This window comes from Passer montanus, unplaced genomic scaffold, assembly GCF_014805655.1.
Source record: "Passer montanus isolate IOZ18808 unplaced genomic scaffold, ASM1480565v1 scaffold49, whole genome shotgun sequence".
Taxonomy (NCBI): Eukaryota; Metazoa; Chordata; class Aves; order Passeriformes; family Passeridae; genus Passer; species Passer montanus.
The window spans coordinates 6,367,954-6,395,839 of NW_024369818.1; the positions used below are offsets into that span (position 1 = coordinate 6,367,954).

General features: G+C 43.1%; 1 protein-coding gene across 2 annotated transcripts; it reads right to left on the bottom strand.

Moving 5' to 3' along the window:
• Positions 1–1,544: 1,544 nt before the first annotated feature.
• Positions 1,545–20,396, bottom strand: MSN (moesin). 2 transcript variants are annotated; one of them, XM_039722581.1, is made up of 12 exons: positions 20,317–20,396; positions 12,095–12,190; positions 11,298–11,572; positions 10,749–10,832; positions 10,259–10,405; positions 9,701–9,797; positions 8,457–8,620; positions 7,948–8,078; positions 7,156–7,316; positions 6,557–6,649; positions 5,909–6,142; positions 1,545–4,749 (listed from the first exon to the last, which is right to left on the bottom strand). In XM_039722581.1, exons 1-12 carry the CDS (start codon positions 20,377–20,379, stop codon positions 4,585–4,587), a joined length of 1,710 nt encoding a protein of 569 aa, XP_039578515.1. In that variant the 5' UTR covers positions 20,380–20,396; the 3' UTR covers positions 1,545–4,584. The 2 variants fall into 2 exon arrangements, with proteins under 2 accessions (XP_039578515.1, XP_039578516.1); XM_039722582.1 differs by lacking the exons at positions 11,298–11,572; positions 12,095–12,190 and having other exon boundaries at positions 20,317–20,375.
• Between the last annotated feature and the right edge of the window lie 7,490 nt (positions 20,397–27,886).

The window sequence follows — 27,886 nt, forward strand, 5'->3', positions numbered from 1 at the left end:
ACCTTGCAATCCCTGCTTTAGAAAGAGCAAAGAGAAGGAGAAAGCAATCACTCTTATTTTCTGCAGTTACTTTGTCCTGCTTGGAGTCAGTGCATCTCAGGCCAAATACAAGAGTCTACCACACAGACTGAACTCAATGAATATTTTACTCTACAGAGTTATTTTGACTTTAGAGTTCTTAAAAAATTGCACTGCTTAATAAAGTAACATTGCAGAACCTGCCAAAAGACAGTGTTTCTAGTCCCCCAGCCTTCTGAGAGCCTTTTATGCTCTAGTCTGCCCCTGTCCCACAGACAAAAGCATCTGGGCCCCTAACATATGTAGATATAGCCTAAACTGGATCTGAAACTTCCCAGACAGACTAGCAAATCCAACAGAAGCTGTCTGCAAAAATTAGAGGTTAAATGCAAATTTGTGATCCTAAACTACAGAATGCCTTACAACAAACTAGAAGAATAGAGTGGTGTGGATTTTTTTTAACATGGTCCTGTACAGAAGTAGTCTTCAGCCTTTAATGCTTTACACTTCCATTTCTTCAAAGACAAACTGAAGATAGATAAACCTACATGGAGGATTACTAAGCCTCAAGCCTCTAAGGTAATGTCCATGGAGAAGCAAGGGCACTAGAAACAGCAAGAACAGGATCAACTTTCCAGACCAGTGCAACCTTGAACTGAAGGCTGCTGTAGCATTAAAGGAGGCATGCAATTCCTCCAGTGCTCAGGCTTTTTGAATCCTGGCAGGAAGGAACCAAAGAAAAAAAGACTCACCTGTAGAAACTGAATCCAAGCCATGCCTGGTGGGGATTGCAGAAGCCTCTATTGCTCCACATTTCATGTTTTGCTTATAGAAAAGTCCAGGTCTCTTCCCCAGCACCAGATTTCTGAGCACTAACATGTTCCAATGAAATCTCCATTTTATTCTGCAGTGCAGCAATGATTAGGCAGAGGTTCTGTGAGGCCCCTCTTCACAACCACCAAGAAAGCAGCTGCAAATAAAAATCACACAGTTCATTAGCAGAAGGGTGGCACAGCCACTCCTCCATTGCTGGAACCCATCCCGAGACACTGGGAAACAGGCAGAGACAGCCACAGCAAGGCAGCTGTGAAGCAAATTGTGCCCAAATGCCCAGAAGAGGCTGATGGCAGCACAGACTTGGCAGGGTGTCCATGCAGGCAGCAGCACCAAGGCCCAGGCAGCCTCCCCAGGCTCCCCTGGATGCACTCAGGCCAGGGCTGGGCACAGCAGGAGCTCACCCACAGCAGCTCCATCCCCTCCCTCTGGCCAGTCCATTTGCAAGTTAACATTTGTACTCAGAGCCTCCACAAAGAAGTGTCAATTCCAGTTCTGGCTCCAGCTGGACAGCTGGGGAGGGGAAAGGGCTGTGACTGAAGCTGTTCCCTTTCAGAGTGCAAGAAAGATCTCTTTATTTGTGAGAAAACTCCCAGGCTGACCTCTGGGCACCACAAGGCAGATCTGCCCAGCTGCAGGACACAGCACTGGACTTAAAGCAAACCTTAAGTAACCAGCCAGACGCAATCTGCTGAATTTCTCTGAACTTTATTGGCACTTCAGGAAGAACAAGGTATGGATTTAACAACTCCTCTGAACAAGAAAAACATATCTTAATCAAGGTTCTCTCTGCAGATAAGCACATGGACCCATTAATTACTCCACAACCTTAAGTAATTGATGTTTTATTATAATCCAGTAAAAACGACTGGTCAAAAACCTTCAACATAATTTACAGCAACAAAAAAATAAAACAAGAAAAAATAAGCCAGGCAACATGTGATAAAGTACTTCCCTTCCCCCCACCCCCAAGAGGAGTAGTTATCCAATTAAACTGGAACATGAAGAGGAAGAACAACTCACTGTATTCTAACAAATAAAAAATGTGTCTACAAATCTCACCATAATACTGAAAGCTTCTTACATTAGTTTTCTTGCAAAATATCATCTTTATAATACAGTATACATTTCCAAGGGAAGGAAGACCATAAACATACCCTCCATCCCTTGACTAATATTTTCTAATTGTGCATAGCTAGAAATATTGAAATCAAATATCATTAGATACCACTGAAATATAATACTGGTTAAAAAGAAGGCAGGGCTGAAACAACTACAAAGAGTTAGGTGGACTCACTGGCACAAGCCGTTCTATTCCTTTATTGGACCATGTGGAATTAGAACGTTTAAAAAAACCATATAAACAGAAGTCATGCCAACATCATAATACATGAGAGCTCAGCAGTGTTGTGTGACCCATCAAAGCAGAAAATTACTGGTTTATTATTTGAACACGTATTCCAGGCACCATACATCAGCTTGTTAGGAAATTATTAAAATATTAGATAGGATTTTTCTCCCCTCAAATGCATCAATAGTTGCCGTGGACAGAGCAGAAGTGCTGAGAACCAGCTTTAAAGCACCAAAACAGAAGTTTAAAGGTTGTCTGTTCCCCAGTAACGAGACTTGCACAGAGCCAATGCCAATCACCTTCAGTACAGAAATATGCAAATACATTCTGACAAATTGAACTCCAATCTTTCATTTGTGACTTTCATGGTACTGAGGCATATTTTTCTTGGCCAGCAAAAAGCTTGCCATGTGCCCCCCCAAAAGCACTCTGTGTCCAGGGGAGAAAAGGGGGCTCCCACATGACACACCTGGAGGTTTAAGAGCATAGGTTGGCATGTTGCTTCTAACAGAGGTTGGCTGGCATTTGTATGAATCTCCACACAGACTTGCATTGCTTTCAAAAAATAAAGTAACACAGAACTGGTGAAGTTTCCAGCCACCCAAGGAATTCTTGGGGAAATACTGCAGTTTGTTAACACTATCATGAACATTTCTTTTTTGGCACAGTCTCCCTTTGCCCTTTTTCATACACCAGGGAGCTGAAAATGCTCCAGTTTTCAGATGTTTTTCTTCTATCACCATTACCAGTAACATCATACAAAAGGAGAATCAACAGAACTGAGCAGGTCACAAAATTGAATTATGCTAGGCAAGAAAATAAATCCCAGGCTAACCTAATGACTTCCTACAGGGACAGGCTAATCCAAGGAGGGCAAAACAAAGAAGGAGTTTAGGTGGAACCCATTTTTAAGATGACTCTCCTGAAGGTTAACAGTTCCTTTTATGAGGGATCAAGGCAACATCCAATTCAACCCTGAGCATACATGGCTATTTCCTCCACAGAAATGGCAGGGAGGACTCTGGGTAGCTACAGCATGGGCAGCTTGGATGACAGGAGGTGATGGTTATTACAAAAACTGGCACAAGCAGCTCTCAGGACCAGTCTCACAACCATTTGTATCCCATTTCTAAGAGAAAGCCTTCTGTTCTCAAAGCTACAAAAGGCCAAGCATCCTTCTGGGGAAGGAAAAGCACTTGAGCCAGGGATGTGGCAGAGTGCTAGTGAGGATTAAGAAAGCAATTGGACAAGTATCTCAGGATCCTCTCCCCTCAAATGCTGCTTGAAGCCAGGAAGACAGATGCAGTCTTGTACATGACCCAGATATGAGAGCAGTTTTTGGTCCCCAGCTGCTGATCACTTTTTATGATTGCATCTAGTTTAAACTAAAGGAATCTGAGCTACAGTAGATCTATACACAGTCATAAGGCACCAACAACTATGTGCTAAAAAGGCCTCTTATGGAAAAACCTGAAATCTTGTTCACGTAACTAGAAAAGTATCTGTTCAGCAAGGGAAAATACAGCTACAATAATTTTTAGTCTTTTACATTTCTACCTCCCACTTTATGTTTTCATTGGCAAAACCAAAAAGGAAGGCATTGTACTTTAGCTATCTCTGCCTCGCTGGTTACATTGAAGTCAGACAAATGATAATGAACAAAGCCATTGACCAGAGACAAAACCTCTGGAAAGCAGGGAATTTGAGGCTTCAAACCACACTGTATCAGTGGAAATATTCCAAAGGCCTCCTCATGATTAGGAAATTCAAAGCTCCATCATTAAACAACAAAATGTAACACCAGCAGGAACACCACAGAATCTGTTTGGTCTGCTTATTTTTGTAGGACAAAAGCTTTGGTCTTTTAGAGAGAAAGTCCATATTTTACCTTCAATTCTTCTTCCTAAGCTCCAATCTCCCCTTTTAGCTACATGATTCAGACTCTGGGTTAAGTCAGAAATTCAGACCCTGGCTACTAAGCTTAATCCTGAAGCTTGCACAGGTTAGTAGGAAGGCAGAGTGTCAGACTGCCAGCTCTTGACTATTTAATGCAGTACAAGTATCTGCTGGTCTCCCCACACAACGGGAGAAGACAGCAACACAGCCACCTCAATGGGCAAACCCAACACACTAAGACTTTACCCCAAGCCAAACAACTTCAGATTTGCCCTAATACACATTTGCTTCCCCAAGCCACCCCAGGCAGACATTATTACTATTCCTTCTTCTGTCACGTAACTCCAGCATTTGCCCAAAACTTGATAAATAAGACCATGGTCACTCTTCTGTAGTGGTTCCAGCATAGCACGATTATGAGTGATGACGGGAGAGGATGGGGAGAGGGGAGAAGAGAGTGCAGGGCAGCAGGTGCAGGGCAGGGTTTACATGGACTCGAACTCATCAATGCGCTGCTTGGTGTTCCCCTGCCGGATCTGGCGCAGGGTCTTGTACTTGTCTCGGCCCAGGCGCATGTTCTCAGCATGGATCATGTCGTTGGCTGTCTTCTTGGTTTCATCCCGAGCGTTTGCCAGCTCCGAGGAAAGAGCCTTTGGAGGAGGAGAAACAGCAGCAGGTTAGTACATGCCAGAGACTCAAAGCTGGGCAAGATTTCCTGCTGATCCTCCTAAGGATCCGGTATCTATAGAGACAGGAAACAGGCAAGCCCCAGTGTATTCTTCTGGGCAACCTACTCTAGCTGACCTTGCTTCAGCAAGGAAGTGGGATCACATGATCTCATGGAGGCCCCTCCAGCCTAAACAGATCTTTGGATCTATGATTATGTAGAAGTTGTTAATGTTTCTCCCTAACATTTGAAGGTATAAAACATCAGGCAATCTGGCACCTATTTATCTTCATCTAGCACAGTTGAGAAAGATTGTCTCAACGTCTGTATTTTAAAAGAATGGCCATATGGAGGGATCTCTGAAGGCATGAGGAGCATCTTGCAGAATTTGAGGAATTACTAGCTTTCCCTCAGAAAAGGAACTTGCTGCAAAAGATAAAGGCACCTCTAGCCCTCTCTGTGTAACCACCACAGTACAACACAGAATGAGCAAAGCCTGGTGCAAGTCAGGCAGCACAACTAAATGCTTGGAATTGAACACCAGAACACTGGAGTTCCTCACAAGAAGATGGTGCAGTAGTGCTGCCTCTGTGCTGAGCCCCAGTGGGCTACTCCAGGGTTTTGCAATGCAGAGTTTTGCAATACAACCCAGACTTGACAGTTAGAGACAGCTGCTGGATAGGAACATGGTGCAGTAGTGCTGTCTCTGTGCTGAGCCCCAGTGGGTTCTCCAGGGTTTTGCAATGCAGAGTTTTGCAATACAACCCAGACTTGACAGTTAGAGACAGCTGCTGGATAGGAATCAGACAAAGTTCTTCAATTCCTTGCAGCCAGGGCTGTGAGCAGCTGTCAGGTGGTTGGCAATACTCACAGAAAGCACACTGCATCTGACAGACACTACTGGTTGGCACTGCTTCAAAATACTTCACTGCTTCCAGTAAAATGGAATTCAAGTGCCAGGAGACAAGATCTGCCTCTCTACTCAACTGTTAAGCAGCTATCTGGCAAGATCATGATCATCTCCCTTCTCTGTGTTCTCCCGTCCTTTTTTACATAACAGCAATACCTTCCAGCTGCAAGAAATGTTGAGAAAAGTAGAAGCAGCACCCACAAACACACACACTCTGCTGCCAGCTTCTTACCTTCAAGTGTTTCTGGACCCTCTCATTCTTCTCTGCCTCAGTGGTGCGCTCCTCCTCACTGCGGTCCTTGATGGTGGCCTCTGACCGTAGCTCAGCGCTGGCTTCTGCTGCATTCTCATCCTGCTCGTCATCGTGCTCGTTCTCAGCGTGCATGGGCTCAGTGACATGAGGGGTGCTCATGGCAGTCTTCAGCTCCTCTTTGGTCTTCTCTAGGTCCTCCTGCACCCTCTGTGCCTGCAGTAGGATATGCCACAGTGAGTCAGTCAGTACAATCCTGAGTGCCTGAGGCTTCTCACAGAAGCACCACTTGGTGCTCGTTACAGGAAACATTCATCTCTGAAGGAGTGTATTCCAAAGCTACTCAGCCACAATCATTTGCAAAATTTTCTGCTGGATAACACTTCAGAGATTTGAAGAGTGGTTACTGTTAATGGAAAATGGGCTACAGGTTTAATTACTCAAAAATTGCTACATGGAGTTAGAATAAGTCACCAGTTCCATGGAGAAAACCAAAGCTGTGTATTTACAACAGCCTCAAGCTTGCAAGCATTGAGTCTAGCATGGAATCCAGTACAGTAGTTTGGATGACATCCCAGATCAAAGAGCAATTCCACAAAAAGTATGCCATTTGCTCAGCTTCTGCTTTACCTTATACTGCCACTCCTGTGCCTCGCTCTCCTTCTTCTGCCTGGCCAGCTCCAGCTGTGTGATCCGAGCTGTGAGTTCTGCCATCTCAGCAGCCTGCAGAAGAAAGGCTTTGAGTGGAAACAAAACCCAAGGTACTTGCTAAACCAAGCATTTAGTTCAAGTCCTGAGTAAAAACACATCTTTTCAGTGAGAAGAAAGCCTTCCTGTTAACTTCAGCTCCACCAATACCTCCATGATGAAAGAGGAAAGGAAGCCAAAAAAAGTTTTGTGTTTCATTGTGGGTTGGGGTTCTGTTTGGTTGTTGAGTTGGTTCTTTTTCCTTCTCCCCAAAACAGAGCTAAAAAACTTAATTCTTTGAATCCAAACCAGGGAAAGCAACACTTAATAATTAACACATACAAAAAAAGGCAAAAAGCAATACAAATCTACTGTACAAATACACTTGTATTTATGTATATTTTCATCTACTTAAGGATAAAAATTAAAGAACCTATGTATATAGTGTTTCCTCACTATATTAATGGCCTGGTTTGCTTCAAAAACTTAGATGCTTCCCCTTTCACCATTTTCCCTACTTGATTTTCAGTTCACCCACTTACCAACTGTTCCTGGGTCTTTTGTTGATCATGGGATGCTCTCAATAGGGCCTCCTTAGCCTCTTCTGCTTCTCTACGTTCCTTAGCCAGTTTCTCTGCTTCCTCCTGAGCTCGTTTTCTCTCCTGTTCCAGCTCCAGAGCTCTGCGGGTCTGTTCTTCCAATTCTGAAAATAGGGGAGCACATTTCAAGTCAGATCAAGTAAAGAATGGCAGTAGAAGAGGAAAGTCTGTCTGGATACCTCTCTCTTTAGAGAGACAGGTAAAGGAGGGATGCAAGCAACTGTTCCCTGTCCTCTCCTTTACATTTTACCTGAAGCTGTAAAAGTCAGGCCCACCCCCAATGGATTTGTGGGGAAGCACCCATCTCAAAATTACATGCCTAAGGGCAGAGAAGTATTCAGTATTTTGCTTGGGCAACACCACACGAACTCTAGCTGAGAATTAGATAATAAATCACCACAGCAATGGCTGGTGTGACCCCTGCTACACTTTTTGACTCCTTCCTCTATAGATATGCTGGGATAAAGCTTCCAGCCAGCACAGGAACAATGGCAAAGTTCTTTTACTGCTAAGAGACACATCTTGGCTGTTACCTATTTCTCTAATGCATATCTTTTTTCAGCAACTGCATGAAGAGGGCTTACATTCAGCTTCAGGAGGCTAAACCAGGGCTCTAACACCAGCACACAACACTGGAGAGACAAATTACTTAGAGATGCTCATAGCTTTACTATTTGAACCCTTCTCACTCAGATTATTCATCATCAAAGGAAACACTGAAAGATTTCCTATTACCTTGCTGAGCTTTCTTGGTTTGCTCCTCAATTTGCTTGAGTCTCTCCATCAGCTCCTCCTTCTCACGCTCAATCTTCTCCTTCTCCTTCTCTGCCAACTCCCTCTTCTTCTTCTCATTCTCCAGCAGGGCTCTGATGGAAGGAAGTCACAATGTAATTTCAAACCAACTTGGAGCACTTCCTAGTAAACACACAAAAAGAGCACACACAAGATGTGCCCTACAGCACTCAGATAATGAGCTTTACTCCAGATGTACTCCTTTATAGAAGTGCAAAAATATAAGCTCTGCTGGCATTAATCTCAATGACAAGTTCTTAAGTTCAAGAAAGTAATGGGAAGTCACATTTGTGATGAGTACCATTACTATCAACCCAATAAACACACTGAAGCAGAAAGCAACCTGCTTTATTTTTGGCTCAAGCAGATTAAGGTGTTGCAGCCATTTATCTAGCACATGATGCCACTCATGCAGTGACTAGTCCCACCCAGTTACTCAGAGCCCTACCAACCTCTCCATCTGTTTCTGGTGTTTCTCTTCCCGAGCCTGTGCCTTCATCTGCTGCACCTCAATGGTGTCTGGTTTACGTCGGCGCATGTAGAGCTCGTGGTTGCCCATGCAGAGGGCCAGGATTCGTTTGTTGATCCGTAACCGAGGGGCATAGAACACAAAGTCCTTGGGACAAGAAAAAGGCAGCATTAGACCTGTTCTTTCAGCATAAGAAGCCCCTTGTGTATGCACTATGCTCCTAAGACCCCGAGCTTTTTAGAGTTGCCAGCCAGCTTTTGTTGATAATGTTTAATTGATTGGTGGTGGCAGTTAAACACTTATTTCTGGAATGGATTTCAACCTGACAAGCACACCCAGGGCAGGAGCACCCAACGTGTCACTCCAGTGCTCTGGGTTTCACTGTAACACACCCCTAGCACCAGCACAGAGCATCTTGCATCACCATTTCATTACAAACCCCAGCAGGGCTGCTTTACCAGGCACACAGAGTCCCTGGCTTCCCCACCTTCCTTCCCACTTCAATAATCTGTATAATAGCCTGGCCAGCCACAATGAATGCAATGTCTTGGTTTATAACAGCAAGGGTGTTAAATGTTACAATCCATGGATAAATAACTTTGTTCTGTTTGAAAGGAGCAACAGCAGCAGGGAAATGCTTTCAAGCAGCAATGGAACAATGCTGCTTGAAAGAATGACCAAAAGAACAGAAGGTACTGGCTAGCACCAGAAATTATTAGGCCTTAAAGATTAAAGCAATTACATTCAATATAAATTTGCAAGGAAAAGATTTCCAGCCTACCCTACAAAATGACCTAAAGCTTCTGCTTTAAATAAGGTGAAAACCTGCAAAAGATCATCCCACACACTATTAAAGGCAACAGGTTGCAAAGGCAGCATCCATGCCTTAGGTACCTCAGATCCCTAACTGTATTATCAGAAAATCTGAACAGTCTTAGGAGAATCAGAAACCCTAAGCAAAGAGCTACTCCCTGCCACTGATGTTAAAAGCTTAAGCTTATACTAAATTTTTACCTTCTTAGCCAGAAAAAAAATCATAACTATCACTTGACTGCCCTGAACAGGTCTCCCTGCTTACATCAGCATTCATGCTATTGATGAAAAGATTCTGTGCAAAAAACGTCCCAAAACCAAAAAGCCCCAAAAAGTCCCCAAAACCAAACCCACAGAAATTGTTCAGCTAAGAAGCTGAAAATTTAATAGCTTAATATGAATTTTGCTTCTTACTGGTGCTTTCTTGTCAATAGGCTTAATAACAAATTTCTTGTCATTGAATGAGATATTTCTGATCTCACTCCAGGGGAATCCAATTTTCGGTGTTAGCCTGCAAAAATGGGAAGCAAAAAGAAATGAGAGCCCAAAATCATTCCAAATTCTTGGCTTAGAATATAAAGCTCAAAATTATATCAAATCCACCCTCATATTTCAGTGCTCTTATGGAAGTTGAAATCAGAAGACAAAATTAGTCATGCAAATGAAATATAAAAGGCAGTTTTTCAATCCCCCTTTTTTGATTTTTTAAATGAAAATCAGAACTGGAGAATGCATCTATAGCAGGAAGACTAGGGATAAAGTGAAACTATCTTGAAAAGATTTGCCAATTTCTTGTATTTGTTGGTCCAAAAAGCACATTTTATGGATTATTTTGGCAATGTCAAAAACACAAGAATGATACAGAAATTCTGGAGTTTATTTAAAGATTTGAATTCCAGGAACGATTGATTTTGAAAAACTCTATATTGGTAAGGAGCTGAAGGCAATAATGAAGAGAGAGGGGTTTATTACCTATCATTCTGCTCATAAATGTTGAGTCCAAGAGCATCTACACCTAGCCAGAGCTCAGAGCCTTTCTTGTTCTTAATGCTGAAGTAGTTCACACCGTACATTTCCAGATCCTGTGCAATTTTCAGGTACTCCAAGACAGCATCTTCTCTGCAACGTGTAAAAAGAAAGCAGATATTCTCTTTTGAGTCTTTAAGTCGTTAGAGCAAGAAGGTGCTATCTTCCCATGTGGACAGAGCAGCAACAAGCTGGCAAAGGTTCTAAGCATCACCCTAGTGATAATTACAAACTCTGCAAACTCAGTCACGTTTTGGACATGAACAGTCAGCGGACATGGACCAGCAGAGGCAAATAAACCTAGTTACTCCGAGCAAAATAACCTGAAGAATGCTAACTTATCCTGAAGCAAGGCACAGATTTTATTTTTTTATGCATTCATACATTACACACTAACACTACTTTAAATACAGCAGTTTCACACTACATTGGTTACCTAATCATTCCTCGATGTTCCTCATGCCACACCTGGATCCTCTCCTCCCACTGGTCCTTGTTAAGCTTGTGCTGCTCCAAAACCCTAGAAAGAGTATACATGAGATGTTTCAAACTGAGCAATACATACATGCACACACACAATCACATCACTCTATAATAATGCTTCATTAAATGCTCCACTGGCATCAGAGTTCCCCCACAAATATATTCCAAGAAATACAGCTTCATTAAAAGGCTAGATAGAGACAATAGTCAGTAGTCAGACTTCCAATAAATGACAAATTTTATTCAGTTTCTTCTTCTTGTAGTGTATTTTGTTTGGAGATTCTCTCACTACTTCTGATTAGAGTTTCAGAGTAGCAATAGGAAGTTTAAGGTTAAAGAGCTTAATTGAATATTAATCTAAATGCTCAAAGTAGCACAAAGCTATATTTTATTCTGAGCATTGCAATCAAAACACCCCCTACATTAAAAAAAAAAAAAGAAAAGTTAAAAATCACAAACCCTTTAAGAAAGAGAATGGCTAAGACTACCCAGCTTCACTTGCCTTTGTGGGAGCAGTTTATCACTAGCAAGGTAGCCAGACTTGTGCACATCTTTGTTGAAGTCTCCGTATTTGGACTGGACGGCATAAGAAGCCAGAAGGACAGCTGTTTCTGGGGGACAGTAAATGTCATCGTTCAGAATTGCCTCCTTCACTTGGAGGAAGAAGAGGCGCTGTGTGATGTCCTGGATCAGCTCTTCTGCCACATCTTCTGGGTAGAACTTGGCACGGAATTTGAAAAGCAGGGGGCTTTCTTTACGTACATCCTGTGCTGTTACCTGGAACAGAGTTAGCAGATTTTATAGCCTATACACAAGTGAAAGGGAGCAGTTTACAAACAGGAAGACAAGCATGCACTAAAAAAAAAATAAAAAAAAAATCCTTTCTAATGCAGGAAAGTGTGCAGAAAAGCAAGGCTTTTCAATTACTTACTGCTAAATACCTCATCGCTTCTCCCCACTGGACTCACACAAGCCAGTACTTATGACCAGTGGTAGCAAAGTTACTTTCCAGGTTTCTCCCCAGCCAAGATGCTCACTTGAGCACAACATCAGCATTTCACCAGGAAGGGTAACAAATCTGGCCTGGTAAACAGAGCTAGATGCAGGACCAGGCCAGATCCCTCAATTCCTCATAGCCAGGGGAGGGAATGCCTGGACACCACACCAGCTCACTGATCTTGCAGTACTTGAGCTGTATGGGTAGGCAAGAACAGATCCCTGGCAGAAGTATGAAGACTGAATTTGCCCCTGCACTCTCAGAAGGGAACAAGGACAAGCAAAATTTTGGGAAAAACATACCTTTTTGTTCAATTTTAGCCATGTTGAGAAACCCTTGGTGTCTTGATACTGAAGTCCAAAAAACCAGACCTCTCGCAAACCAATTGTCTTGACAACCTGAAAGAAAGGTGATTATTAGCAAGATCCCCAGATGGACTGAACTCATCAGTGGCTGAGAACATGTTAGATGTAAGACAAAGACAGACAGTGCCCTGACCACCTGCCTCTCCTGCTGCAGTGCACAGAAAGATGATTGGGCATCTAAGAGGTCTTAAGTGGATGTGTGTGATATTCTTTCTTCTCCTTCAGCTCTTTAAGGCTTGTTGCTATTTATAAACAACAGCTGGGACATTATTTTTTTTTTCAGCTATTTATAAGCCAACATGTATAGCCAAAATACAATGCAGCAGCTCTGACAGGTTTAGTAACTTCCAGGAATGAGGAACACAGCTCCATTTTCAGGTATATCCACACTTATCATGCAAATGTACTATTCCTGGGCAAGTAATGAATCACTCTGCTAGGCTGGGCTACTTTAAGATTTGTTTCTACTCCACTGATAGCTATAGACAGGCCTTTCACACAGCTCTTTACTGAGCAGCACCATTAAGAGGAAGTGCAGAAGCTAAATCCATATGCTGTCCCCTGTGCCAGGACAAAGAGCCACCACAGACATTAACTACACCACTATGTAAGCTCTCTCTGTACTTACTTCCCTAGCACACCAGGCATGCTGTGTAAATAGGAATTTAGAAGGCTTTAAAGACATATTGTGACAAGAGACAAGAGCCTGATGGTGGGGCAGCAAGGAACTGCAGTACAGTTCCACTGCTGGTTAAAAAGAGGGGGAAGTTTCTCCAAAGCCTGATTGCTATCAAGACATCCCCCTTTGTCCCCTGAAAAGCTTGGGACATGCCACAGGATGCAGCAAGGGGCTAACATTGGTGCAGAGACTGAGACTTGCCCTGTGAAAACCAGCTGCCAGGTCAGCTGATATAATTTTGTACTGCCCAAAGTTGCACTCTGTTCTCTTCTGATGTGGTCTCTACTTCGGCAAGATACAATACCAAAGACATAGGTTCCCCTCAAACACATCACTAATTAGATTGTTTAGGGCTTGGATCAGACATTTCATCTGGCCTTTCAAAAGCAGCATTTGGGCCTTTGCTCCTTTCAGGCAGAAAAACCAAATGCAGTTTTCAGCAGAGGCATGCCATTGATGGCACACACACAGACAAAACCTACACTAGGGCATGTAGTCCATGTGCATCATCCCACTGGGGTTCCTGAAATTAATCAGCCTGTTCTTGCTTGAACATGAACATAAGAGCTGGGCTAGAGCCCTTGCAGATTCAGGGGGATGTGGATCACTTGTGCATCACACAGCAGGATGCACACAGTTAAGAAGGCTTTTGGAGAAGAAGCAGCGTTTGCTATGTACATGAAGTTTTGGTCACTGCAATATAACAAAAGAGGGTCCAAAGGGGGCAATGAAGATGAAGGGCCTTGAGGGGAAGCCCTGTGAGGAGCAGCTGAGGGCACTTGGTCCATTCAGCCTGGAGAAGATTGAGTCTACAACTTCCTTGTGAGGGAAGAGGGGCAGACACTGATCACTCTGGTGACCAGTGACCAAACCCAGGGGAATGGCCTGAAGTTGTCAGGGAAGATTTAGGTTGAATACCAGAAAAAATTACTCTTCACCTACAAGGTGGTTGGGCACTGGAACTGGCTCCCCAGGGAAGTGGTCACAGTACCAAGCCTGACAGTTCAAGGAACATTTGGAGAACGCTCTTAGGCACAAGGTGTGATTTTTGAGGATGCTCCTGTGCAGGGCCACAAGTTGGACTCAATGATCCTTGTGGGTCCCTTCCAAGCCAGCATATTCTCTGTGATTCTGTGATTGGAAGCAGATGGTTCAAGGAGGGGAAGAAAGGCTGCCCTAGAGCCCAAGGATAGCTCTGTTCTTAGAAGCATTAACATATGAATGGGATAGGAGCTCCTCACTCGACTGCATGGGTCTGCTTTCCACTCTTCCACTTGACAGCAGCTTATGCCTGGGAATTCAACAGGCTGGACTGCCAGCAAGGAGCTGAAAGGCTCCACACTGTGGTCCTACACAAAAGGACTTTTATTCCACAGCAGAAGCCTGCACAGCAATAGCAGAGACAACAACGAGCTGGGGGCAGAAAAGACAGGAGACAGTACAGCACTCACCATCACAGCCCCAAGCTGCCCCTGAATAAGGCAGGGAGGATAGTCCTCCTCCCTCCTCAGCTTTAGCAGGCTATTTAGTTCCATTTAGCAAGGGGAAAAGCATGAAGAAGCAACAGCTTTCTACAGCTGCAAGGAATCTGGCTGGCAGCAGCATAATTATGTCTGGGGGTGTACAGCATTCAGAGCCCTAATGAACTGTGAGATGTTCCAAAAAGCAAACAGCTACTGGCAGTGGCTAAGGATGGAGAAGGGCTGGCACAAAGGATAAGAGAATAGAGAGTCTGTTTAACACAGACCACAATAATTAAATACCTAAAATCTACACTCATCCATCTGCAGAGCAGAATCTTTTCTTCTTTACAGGGGGAGCATTAAGTCAGTCCCTGGGTCTTGGTTAGCCTGCTGGGTAAAGCTTAATTTACAAGAACGGATTGGATGCAGCCTTAAAATACAGCTGTCCCATGGTACCTTGACCAGCTACAACAAAACTGTTAATTGAATACTACTTTTAGCTTGAAATTCTGCTCAGTAAACCATACTGACACAGGGGAAAAGGTGCCTTTCTGGTGACTCACTTCATCCTCTGCAGAAAGTCTAAGCACACATTAGTAGGGGTTTTTTACTTAGGGATTCAGAGAAGAAACAGAAGATCTTTCAGGTAACCTTTTCTCTCATTCCTTCTTATGCCATGTTTTCTAGGTCTGCATGCCAATTCCTGTCCTTCCCCTTAGCACTCACCCAGCTCCCTCTGAACTATGTTCCTGCCGTTGGGTGCTGCTCCACAGCAGAAGAGGGAGCCATAAGCAGCCTCTTAAATGTACATTTTAGCATCAAGATGATGACTGAAAATGGCTGTCATTCTCAGCCCAGGAAACACACCACCACGCTGGCAAACAAGTACAGATTCTGATGATAGCACTATTTACACACAGGCAAGAGCAAAGCATGCAAGCAGAGGAAAAGGCGTAGCACCTGGATCATGTTCCTGCATCAAAGGCCAAATCATCTCAGGCTATATCATGGGACAAATGCCTTGAATGTTGCCCTAGTTAAAGATGAGGTAGGCCTCCCTCCCTTTCTATGACAGGCATGTCAAGTATATCTGAGAGAAAACTGCCAGCTAACCTTGTTGCTGGAGGAGCTCTGAACTGGTGCCACACCTGCAGTTTCATATGCCAGTCAAAAACACTTAGAACGTGTTCTTACAGATACCTTAACTCAGTACCCAGCTTAGGCTCCATTTACAGCCACAAATATTCAACTGTTCCCCCTCCATTTAGCTGGTGGATGCACTTCTAATTTTTCCTTCCAAAGTTCTAAAATGCCAGTGTGCTAAACTACAGGATCTTCCAAGTTTTTGTACTTACTGCAGTTTGCCATTAACATCTTTAGCAACAAGCATTCAATTTTTGGTTGGAACTACTGCTTTTCTGAAAGTCAGAAAGTTTCCACATGTTCCTGTGAAATCTGAGACATATTTTCATACGACTCAACCACAAGCCTTCATTACAGGAAGAAGAGTTCTGGGATTTGCTGGGACAACCAGCCACTGTCCTGAGACTTGCTGCTTTCTACCATGAAACTACCTTAGTGAGTTTTGGTTTCAGTGCTTTCACCTAGTGGATTAAGTGTTCCAGAGCCATTTTATATGTGTTTAAACACTACTAGGTAGGACCTAGTAGTAGCTAAAGTAGCTAAAGATTTCTTAGACTCTCCCTCCTCAAAAAAATTCATTTGCAGGCCATGAGACACCAACCACCTTTATTCCAAACACAGCTCAACTCAGATGGAGTTACTCAAAATTCAAGAGGGGTTTGATCAGCCTGTGCTGTAATCTTAAGCAAACATGAAAGAAGTCTGGCAAACTGGTACTCTACAAAACCAAACTGGTACTCTACAAAGCCACTAAATTCACTGCAGCAGATAAAAAAGGAGGAAGCTGCTAAGCATTACCAAGGTTTCTAGCTGCACAACACCTTGGTGGCCACGCAGATAAAAAAGCAAGGCAAGAGAAGCCAGGGCACAAAAGCTCAGAATCTTAGGAGATCTGGCTCTTAATGAAATCTGAAAGAACATTAAGAATTAAAAAGAAAATGCATAAGACTTAATGCTGAACATAAAATATAGCATCAGTGACCAGGTTTAAAGTGTGCAGAGAGATGCTTATTGTTATATTTTTAATACATTGATAAGTGCACTTTTCTATTACAAGCTTCGTTTTGACCACAAAAGCTCACAATAATGAGGAAAAGCATCTTTGGAAGGTTAACCACATGTTTTTAAAGTTTGAAGTGATAGCTACTGAAATTTCTCATGTGACATTTTCTTTAACCAGTGACTTGTCTTCATGGCTCTTAATCAGACAGAAATCACCTTTAAGGAGAGTGGATGCTCAATGATTCAAGTTAGAATCAATTTACCCAAGTAAAGGAAGTTTGAGAGGCAAAAGATTGGAAGGACACAATTTCAAACCCACCCACAGCAACAAATAACTAAGAATTTTCACCAGACAACAGATTAATCTTTGATGTGTAGAAGACACAATGCAAAGCACTGCTGTGGTTTACTGACTGCTCTCCAGACCATACAGAAAAGGGTCAAAGGAGGAAATCAAGCAGCTATCACTGTTGAGAGCCTGTGCTCTGCATGCCCAGGAAAGCAATATTACAATGCACCTGGGAAGTAATAAAGCCTGTGGGACAAGCAGCACCCCTGACATGCATAGCCCATCCTTGAGCTCTTCTTTTAATCCATCACTGGCACCTGAGGAATGGGAGCAAAGTTACAGGTCTTGCTAGTGAGTCAGTAAGTGCTGGAGTTCAGCAGCTGATGTTAAAAGGTACACCAGCAAAACTGCAGAAGACAGACAGTAAAATTCTGTCTCATTTAATCCAGGTTTTGTCCTTGCACACAAACCTAAGATACTTAAGCTAAAGCTGTACAGTTAGAAGATTAGGGAATAGGAAGGGCTCTAGAATAAATCATAATGTTACTGCACATGTATATCAGTACAGTGGTATTTCTGCAGCCAGCTACTTTGGGGGAGAAAGCACTTCCTACAAAGCAGTAAAGTATTTGCATTGTTCTGTTAATACAAAAATTCACTTTGAAATTTAACTAAGCAGGAAAGAGGAAGACAGGAACATTTCTACCTCATGCCCATTCACATATTACTATGGAATTTTAGACTTAAATGCTTTTCTCCTCCTTAAGCTAAAACCTATCTACAATCTTTCCAAAATCTTCTGAATCCTATTCAGAGTGGGAGAGAATCATGTGTGACATAATGAATACATTTATCTACCTTTCTACACAGCAGGTGAAAATAGATACTGCCCAAATGTTACTGAGCAAAGCCAGCAGATTGCACTGAGGTAGCCATGCAGCTAAAAAGCTTGGTAATGCTCAGCAGCTTCCTTCTTGCTTAACTCAGAACTGACAGTTCAAAGTGAAAGGGCACCCCAGGGCAAAAATATGCTGGATATCTTAATTTTTCTGTACAAGAGTCAAAAAGCAGGTTTCACACCAGAAGTCAATGTCCTACAACAGCAAAGCCATACATCTGCTTTGTAGAGGAGCTCTCCCTTCCCTCAAAAAAGCACTGATGAAAGCAGATCTTGCTTCAGAACCAGCATTGTGCAGAAAACACTAGATTATCAAGTCCAGGGGCACAGCATGGCTTAAGGGAGCTAGAAAATAAACAGAAGTAACTTTGTTCTCACGCACCCCATCATGGGACCCCAGACAACCTAAGAACAGAAACTGAGGCAGTGAACAATGAGCAGCCAGAGAGCAGTCACAGTGTCAGCAGGGACAGCAGCCCTGGACTCTCCCTTTACAGGAACCAACACACAAAAACAGCTCAGTCATGTGAAAAATACTGGATATTCAACAGCTGACAATACATTTAAAGGCCCATCCCTTTCCTACAGGGAGCAAGTTTTATGTCAATCAGACCTTTTAGAAATAGCAAATGTTTAAAACTAGCTTCAGTTTTTTCCCTCCCCCATTTCCAGCTTCACCTACAATCCAATTTAGGTGAAGTAAGCACTGCCTCAACTGAGAAACTCATTTCTGCAACAGCATTTGTTTTCTCCCTTGGCAAAGTGTTTACTGTGGAAAAAGCAAAACAAAATTCTGTTTACACAGGTGCTGTGTGAAACACACTGAAGGGAGGAAAATGTGCAGCTGTCCAAGAGCATGACAAAGGAGTGAAATCAATTAGTAGACACTAAGAGCTGCTGCATTGGAAGCTGCTGCATGGCAGGATGCTTCTCAGAGACAAACTGATGAAGCCCAAGTCTGCCAGCAATGTCAGTTTGCAGCAGAAGCCACAGATGACCTAGAGCTGACTGAAAATATCATGTGCAGATTAAAAATATTACTGACGTGAATAGTATTGTTTCTCAGCACTTGGTGCTCTGCTTGGATAGTAGCAGAAGCCAGATATTGAAAAATAATCATGGGAAGCATCCACATGAAGAACAACCCCTTAAAAAAAATCAAAACAAACCAGTTCATTTTTTCATGAACCTGGGGACATGACACCTCAGCTTCATTAGCAAACACTCTCATGAACTAACTGTGGCAGAGTTCCATGTTGCACAGATGGATTCTGGACAGAACTTGGCTTTCACTTTTATCAATCCAAACCTGTCAGCTCTGAGACCACACAGGGCTAAAATATGCAGGAGCTACTACACAGTAAGACATAGACAGCTGAGAACTACAGTGCAATTCAGAAACTGTTTTGATAGCCTTTTTACTTTTCCCATTATGAAAGGATGCTCTTTCACTAAAGCTTTGGATCTCCCTCCATTTCAGGGCTGGGCTGCAAAGAGCAGTATATCATCTAGTGTTGAATCATCCAGCTGAGTACAAGAGAAAACAGTAGTTTGTGGTTAAAGATCTAAAAAAATATATAAAAATTTAAATTATATTTGCTGGCCCCAAATCAAATAGCTGACTTCAATGGGTGAATCAGCCCTTAATTTTCTCTCTTCCTTATGATAGGTACTATGTAGAGCTGACCCCAGAATGCCTAGCTCTACTGAACCACACCCAAATCTGACCTATCTGGTCTGGCAGTTCCCTCATCTTGTCATTAGTCCAAGATTCAATTTGCATATCTTTGAGCTATGAATTTACTGTTCCCATTTCTCTCCAAGGAGCAAATTCATGGCCAATTACAGCAGAGAAACACAGTGGAGCCTGACCAAGTTTCACTCACTGCAGCTGATAATGTCTGTGTTCTGCTGCTCCAGCTTTGGGCTGCACATGCCTCCCTGCTCCCTGGGCAGGGCAGCAGGAAATTTGGCTGCCCAGTGACAGCTGGGGAAGGCTGAAGCACCCTCTGCAGACAGCCCAATGTAGCGTGGTACAACCATCACTGCTCTTGAGGGTTCCCTCAAGACCTGGTGGGAGTACAGAACATCACTTTACCTGCACTTAAAGGTTGAAACCCAGCTGAGCCCCTCCTGGTTTAGAGACCAGCTACCCTTTGGAATCAATTACAGGTAAGTCAACAAAAAAATGCAGACAGCCCAATATAGTGTGGTACAACCATCACTGCTCTTGAGGTTTCTGTGGGAGTACAGAACATCACTCTACCTGCACTTAAAGGTTGCAGCAGCATTTGAAAGCCAGCTGAGCCCCTCCTGGCTTAGAGACCAGCTACCCTTTGGAATCAATTACAGGTAAGTCAACAAAAAATAGCTTACTTGGTCTCCCACAAGACTTTTCTTACAAAAAAAAAGAGTGCAGATATCTACTGCTTTCCAATTACTATTATTTTGAGCCTTAGCACCAATTCAGTTCACTAGAAGTAATAGCTCCTAACACAATCTTGGAGATTACAAAATGCAGTAGTTTTGGGAAAAAGTACAATTTCTTGCTGTGCTGAGTTCTCTTGAAGCTGTCACATATAGTGACAATCAATCTTTGAAGTCCTTTAGAAATTACTTGCTGTTGCCTCAGTAGAATTCCAATGTCTTTATCAACTTTATATCTTCTGCAGCCCCATCACTTACCTGATCAAAGAGTTGCTTCCCTGTGGTGTTGGGCTGGATGGCAAACTCCAGCTCAGCATCCATGGTGGTAACACGCACACTGATCTGGAAGACAGAAAAATGCATCATTAGAACACAAGCTCTAAGTGATGCTACCCAATAATGAAAACAAACACCTGCCCAGGACCAGGATGCAGCTCTCAAGCCTCCAGGAGCTTCACTGCCAGCAGGCACAAAGTCACTGCTCTGCTAGCATGGTACTCACAGCTTTCCTGTAGAATAGAACTTTCCTGTTTCACAGTGGTTTTATCCTCTCTGGTCCTACAAATATTCACATGTACTAACACACACGAGAGTTACAAAGTTTAATTTCCAGAGTGGAACATTCTGGTGTCTTTCACAAAAGCAGAGATGTTCCAAAACTTGGTGCACACAAGACAACATCCAACCCTTTTGTTTGAAGGCAGTTCCCAGAAGCATTAACAACTCAGCCTGCCACAGAAGGCTGGTCAATAACAACACACGTCGTTGTGAGTATTTGGAGAAGTTAGAAGGCACAATCCCTGACATGCTCCAGGGGCTGTGGGCATGGAGCAGGCAGGATGCAAGGATGCCCTCACAGGCTCATGATGAACATGAGAACAATTCCCATAGCAGTACAGCTGCCAGTGCTCCTTTCCAATTCTTTCAGGGAGATGAAAAACTTCTAAAAACTGCAGAAATTGTTTAGGTGCTATTTAAAATTGTAACCAAGAGTTCACGACTATACTAGCCTTAGATGCAAGATCATGAAATGTCTTCCAGAAGAAATGTTATATGTTTCACTATTTTGACAGGAATGTCTCACCATCACATTTTCACTTGTGGCATGAAAGTGGCAAGGAAGCAGCAAGGGAGTTCACACCTTCATCCCATAGACGCAGGAAGACACATTTTTCACTTCTCATGAAGCAACTTAAACAGCAGAGGCATTTCAGGTCAAATGCTAGTGTAAAACACTGCTGATCCCATTCAAAACTCCAGATAATTACTGGGAAATGTTATTTAGATGCTTGGGGCTAGACAGAAACTGTCCTGGCCTGAAAGCAGATGCCTTAATTTTCATCCAGGTAAAGTGAGGTCTGTGAGTACACCAAGCTGCCTGAAAATCCAATTCTACTTGCATGCCTATCAACTGAAAAGGGTTAAGATATTTCACAGTTTTTGAACACAAGCTGTACATATTAAAACAGCTTTATTTAAAATATTTTTCCATCAAAGCAAAGGTTCAAGGCTTTAAATTGTGCAGACAAGATACTCACAATGCACCAAACCCCAGCACACAGGCCTTGCATTAACAGCTCTCTATCTTGCTAAGTCATTTACCTCAGATCAACAAATCCTAATTTTTTTGCTCTTCAGTGCAATCAATCATATTAGTACACTCCACCAGGCTTCCAGTGGTGAAGGGTGGAGGGAATTACACTGTGAACAGCTTTAAGAACAACTCAAAGTCATATTTGGACTATAAGCTAACTGCATGACACGGGAGACCAAAAAAGCAAGAGTAAGCAGAGAAATATTCAAGGAACCCATAATACCAATATGATCACAGACAGTTCTGATTCCTGTATTTCTACCAAAAACATGTACAGATTTCACACTTGTTTACTAAGAAACTAGACTGCAAGAGAACTAGAACCAGGTTTTTTTCCCCAATAAGCAAGAAATGTTCTGCTAGTTAATCTAGGTAAGTATCAAAAAGAGACCACTAACTATAACAAATATTTTTTGAGGTTTCCCAGAAAGCCTGCTTCAGACTGGGCACATCACTATTTTGCACTTGATATCTGCTTGAGATAAACATAAAGGTTTTCTTGTTTTAAGTTAAACTAAAACTTCTGCAAGGCTAAAGGTAGGCTTAGCAGAACTAAGCTGAAGTACACATAAGTTGAAGTTCAGGAATGCTATTTAGGCAGTACTAGAACAAAGATATCATGAACAAGTATATCAGGAATAAGTTGGTTTTGAAGCCCTCTAAACCTTCTGACACAATGTCAAGCTAAGGCAAAACCATCCCACAGAAGTACCAAGGAAAGCACAAATGGCCTAAACTCATAAGAACAAAGCTTTTTTTTTTAATTAGCAGCTTTCAATAGCATGCAGATGCCTTAAATTCTCTTAGCATATACCTTCCCAAAATTATTCTCTTTGAATCCTAGACCTTGACAATGGGCTAGTTTCATGGTGCTTTGGTGAAACAAAATCTGGCCACTTCCTAGAAGGGCTGAATGCTCCCCAAAACAGCTTTGCTGCTTACACTTGGAAGGAGACTTCTGCTTCTCTCTTCTGTAAGCCCAGCACAGCCACCAGTGAGAGCCAAGCTGTCCATAAGCTATGGTCAGGTATAAGAAAGGTTACACTGAACGAGCCATTAAGTTACACCTTACATTTTGTTAGCTTTGAAGTATTTCCTGTTCACCTAAAGCATGAATGTATCAGCTACCATGAAAGAAAATAGTCTTTGCTCCACTGTTTATGGACAAAGCACAGTAGCTACTCTTATCTGATATCATGTGCATAGGTGATTAAGGGCCAAATATCTGAGCTCCAGAAAACTGAACTGAAACATCTGTGGCACCTCTTTGCAACTTGTGCCTAAATAGCTCTTAAGTTACTCAGAACAAATCACACCTTAACATTTAAAATAAAGCTGTTTCAGTAACCCCATAATTCACGCAGAATACTCATTGAAACTCACATCTTTGTTAGCACAGTAGAATAAGGTCCCATGCTGGAACCAGCAAAATTCCTTCACTGTCAGTCACTTCTATGCCCTTAATCCTTCAATCAGTACACTCAATAGGAAGATTTACACATTTCCCCCACCACCACCCCCAGGAGCCCCCTGTGCTCAGGATGAGTAGCAACCTAAAATTAGGATCAGCAAAGTCTTGAATGGGTCTGCACTTGCAACTTCAGGCTGACCTAAGAGAGCAGAAGCTGAGCTACCACAGGAAACAGGCTTGTGCTTGGGAGAACCACACCCCGGTAGTGCTGCTTCCCCAGGCTGAGCACGGTTTTAACACGTTCAGCAGCACACTGCTGTGAGCTGTCAGCACAGCGAGCTGGGCAGAGAGCACATCCTGGGCTGTGCCACTGACATTTTCACCATCACTTCGTTTGAAACATTGGTGGTAATTTAATACTTGGCTGAGAAGCTAGTTTGCTGTAAAATTGAGCTTTGTTAAGGCTCATTGGTGTGAAAACAACACACAAAGACATTTTTCCCCATACCCTACCCAGCCAGGGTGGTTTTGTTTTTCCAGTTCACTACAAGTGGCTCAGAGGGAGGTTTCTACCATTTCAGGTGGTGGGAGGCACTGACCTTAATGCACCCTGCTGCAGCTCAAACAAGCTACAAGAAGAGATCTACAGACTGCTATAATCTCTACCAGACAAGTACGTGCCAGGCACTGCATGTTTACGTTCTTCCTCTTCATTCATTTAAAGTCTCACTTTAGGTAAAACCACTTTACTAAGGTATTCACAGCTGAGTACTGACCAACACAAATGTTACACATAGGAATAAAAATGCTATAGCAAAACAAAGCAACACTGTGCAGTCCCATCAAAGTTTGGACTCATTTGCTTCGTTCCTTGAGAGTTACTCTGCCAAAAAACACTTTTAAACCATCTATCTATCTAGTTGGCTACCAGTGCTTATTCTAAGAAAAGCCTCAAGATTCATCAGCATTAAGCTATTAGATTTTGTATTTCTAAGTCATCTAATAAGGTTTACCTAGGTTTGAGGGATGGCATAAGCCTTGGGATGTTTATAATTTGGGTTGCAAACAGAAAAAAAGTCAGTGAGATATCTGACTTGGACTTCTGAGCATATACAAATGTAGCTCTGTCAGTCCAGACAGGTAAGGCACACACTGCTGAGAGATGTGCAAGAGAAAGACATTGCACACCACTGATTTATTCACAAGGTCTAGTGGCAGCACTCATCCCCCAGTATACTGCCCTCCTATTCCAAATATTCTGTTACTCAACATCTTTGAAACTTTCAACACTTAGGAGGTGTTTTAAGAAGGTTCACTAGATTTCATCAACAGATTTATCAAAAATACCATCCTAAGGCAGTAACTTAAACTCTGTTTAAAGCAATTAATTTAATTTATTCATCATAGCATTAATAATATACCTGCTGCAGCATGCAAATATCTGCAACTCTCTAAATTCTACTTGGATCCTAAAGTCATTGCAGTTTATTCTAGTAGGTGGCCTCTAAGTAGTCTTTTGTCTTTCCATCATCATTTAATATCCTCTCATACAAACAGCTACTAATTAAATGCTTCCAGACACCATTTTGCACATTGCAAGAACATTCAACTATCATATTTCAACAGGCACTCACCAAATTTAAAAAACATGCTAAAAAGAGTGCCCATATTTAACTGATTCCTTTCATAACAGCTACAGGAAAGAGACAGAAAACTAGCAACCCTTCCTCTTCTCCATTTGGGGAATTACCATAGTTCCACCAGTCTAAGCACTGCTAAAGCTTGCCACTGCCAGAGCACATTAAAGAGCTTCCTGCTGCCAAGGACAGTATTGTCAAGTGTGCACAGATACGTCCTGCACAGATACGTCCTGCACAGATACGTCCTGCACAGACAGAACCTCTTGCATGGAAGAGAGACTCTTCCAGCCCCAGAGCAGCTGCAGCCAGAGAAAGCTCCCTTTGACCAGCAAAAGCTTTCCAAGGCCCATGCCACCACTACTCCCCTCCTGCCATGGTGCTCAGCAGTCTACAAGAGAAACACTTAAAAGACAGTGGTAGCAGGCACCCATCTTCAGCATCTTTTCAGGTATTTTAATATTGACCATATACCTTCAAGTCTCACTTTCTGGCCCATTATGACTCCACATAAATTTTACTAGAAGCAGAAATTGTCAGGTATCTGAATAAATCCTCCTAATAGTGTGCTATAAGAACTTCCTGAGATGAAAATGTGTAGCTGCGTATGGCAGGACAAACAGGAAGGACTGATACTGTCACACTCTGTAACGGATGTGGTGCCTGTGCTAATGCCCCAGTGCATTGAGCAGCATGAGAGGTAGAAAAGACAATTCTGTTTGTCACAAGCTGAGACAGGAATAGAGTACTAGGAAATTCATGTCAGAATAATAAGTGGAGTCAGCACAACAGAATATCGACCTCTACAAAACCCTGACCCTGAGCTAAAGCTTCTTTCCTCCCTGTATTTCCTGTATGCAAGGAAGCTGTTATACCCTGCTGGGCTGGAGGCTTCAAGCTTCAGATATTCCCTGCTTCCCACATTCAAGCCTCCAAGTGGACTATTTCTGGAGAAAGTAACATAAGGAAAACTTGTATTTTATTGCAAATTTGACTGGTACACAAAAGAAGCAAGCTCAATTAGAAAGAAATTCCAGACCAACCTTTATAGCCCCTGCACTGAAAGGCACCAGTTTGCCCAGCAGTTACTCCAAATAAAAATATTCACCAATACCATGCACCAGTTCCAACAGGTCTGACCTGGGAAGCACATCAAATCCAGCTGGAGTTGCACTATGATCTCATAAAGCACCTCAATAACCAAAAAAGCTGCCCAGTTTTGGCTTTTTAGCAAGGTCAGCAGCAATATAGTAAGTTTAACCAGAAGTGTCCCCTGTTTCTCAGAACGTGCCAGTGGAGTATTGTGCTCTGCAGTGCTGCACTTCCCTTCCCACCACTGGTCAGCCTGCACGGGCCCACTGCAGGGACAGCAGAGCTGTGCAATGCCTTGGAGGGGAACCAGAGGTGATGCCCCACTCTCCAGCCATACTCACAGACATCTGGCTCCTTCCCGAGTGCCAGCACCCTGCTGAAACAGCCCTGGCTCCTCTGTGTCAGGGTGAGGCTGGGATTGGGTCATGTGAAAGCGCTTGCAATTTCTCAAAGGATTACACTTAATTAACCAAGCCCCCTTCCAGCAGTCTTAAAGGGCCTTTTCATACCTCTAAGCTCATCAGGGAACAGAACAGCAGCAGGGACACCCTGGGCACCACAGTGCAGACACCAGACAGAGGTTAGCCCTCCCAGCAGCTCCTGGGAGCTTCCCAGCTCTCTCCAGCAGCCCCATCCTGCTCTGCTGGGGACACAGCACTTCTCATTTGACTGGAGCACAGGCCATGCAGTAAGTCCACAGGAGGCATCCCATCCCATCCCACCCCACTATTTGAATAAAGCCACCAGCCAAGGAGAAAGCTTGCCAAGGTACTTCTGGTACCAGTGAACCAGCAGTACTACTCACATCCTAAGGAGTGACCTAAGTACACCCAGTAACAGGAATGCCCCTTTTAAAGCATCCCTAATGACTTTAGCAAGAAGCCTGGAGACACAGAGCAGTGAAGGGGCAGCTGCTACTACCCAGATTCACAAACTTCTCTTGTGAGCAATAGCAAGCCTGGTGGAGGAAGAACTCAGGCTAAATCTAACTAAATTTGTGCTTACATGGTCTTATTCCTTCCTTGTGAAGAAGCAGGGCAACAGGCCAGCTTTGATTCAGAGGCACACCTGAGCACAGTCCCATCAGAGCTGCATCCCCACCACCAGCAACTGCTCTTTGTCCCCAGCAAGACAAGATGGCTTATGTGGGCAACAAACCACAGCACCCACACAGTTCAGGAGCCACGCTGCTGGGGACGGGAAGAGGAAGCAGGCCAGAGCACCAGCCTGCAAGACCAAGAAAGTTCACAGCTTTGAAAAGCCTGCTTGCAAAAACTGTATAGAGAAAGGCTGGAGGCACCAGCACCTAAGAAAGGGTGAAAGCAGCAGTGTCTGAGCAGACGTGCTCTGTGTTACCTGTGGCATTTAACACCTCACTGCAGCAGGGACACCATGGGATGCTCCAGAACTTGCCCATAGCTTCCAGCAAAACTCACCCTCATAGCACCAATTTACAAACACTGGGTAGGGGGGAAACATAGTTACATCACATCAGCCATAAAAAAGATAAACTTTTCTATGTGGAACTTGGAAGAGCAGAGAATTCCTGCTTTACCTAACAAAGAGGTTCAATTCTGTGCCCATTCCAACTGCATTTCCATACATTTTCTGACAAGGTTTATAGCAGTCATTGCAGCCAGTGGTTGAAACCCTAACCCTATTCTTGAAAAGGGTAAAGACAAGAAACTGACTGAGGTGATTAATGAGATTAGCTCAGTTGTCTGGAGCATGGTGCTAATAACATCCAAGACTGCAGTTTCAATCCCTATACACTTCATACACTTGAGAGTTGGATTTGGGTCTTTGTGGGTCCCCTCAAACTCAGAAGAGTCTCTGTCTGTGTGTGTGTCTGTAACTAAAAATCTGCTGCAATATATAATGCTAAAGGTCAGTTTCAAAAAAGGAAACCAAGTGATTTAGTCTAATATAAACCCTGTCATACTGTAGTGTCAGAGCCCTAGTATATTTGTCTGACTGGTAAATTCAAAATATTCCTGTGTTAATTTGTACTGCTTATCTCACAGTGACGAGAAGGAAAATAAAATTCTTCCATACAGCAAGTGGCAATCAGGAATGCTCCCATTAAAAAATAAA

Coding starts and splice junctions, on each gene's coding strand:
- MSN (XM_039722581.1), bottom strand. CDS start 20,379: ATGGATGCTGAGCTGGAGTTTGCCATCCAGCCCAACACCACAGGGAAG. Junction 12,191..20,316: donor GGAAGCAACTCTTTGATCAG/GTAAGTGATGGG, acceptor CCTTTCTTTCAG/GTTGTCAAGACAATTGGTTT. Junction 10,406..10,748: donor GAACATCGAGGAATGATTAG/GTAACCAATGTA, acceptor TACACGTTGCAG/AGAAGATGCTGTCTTGGAGT.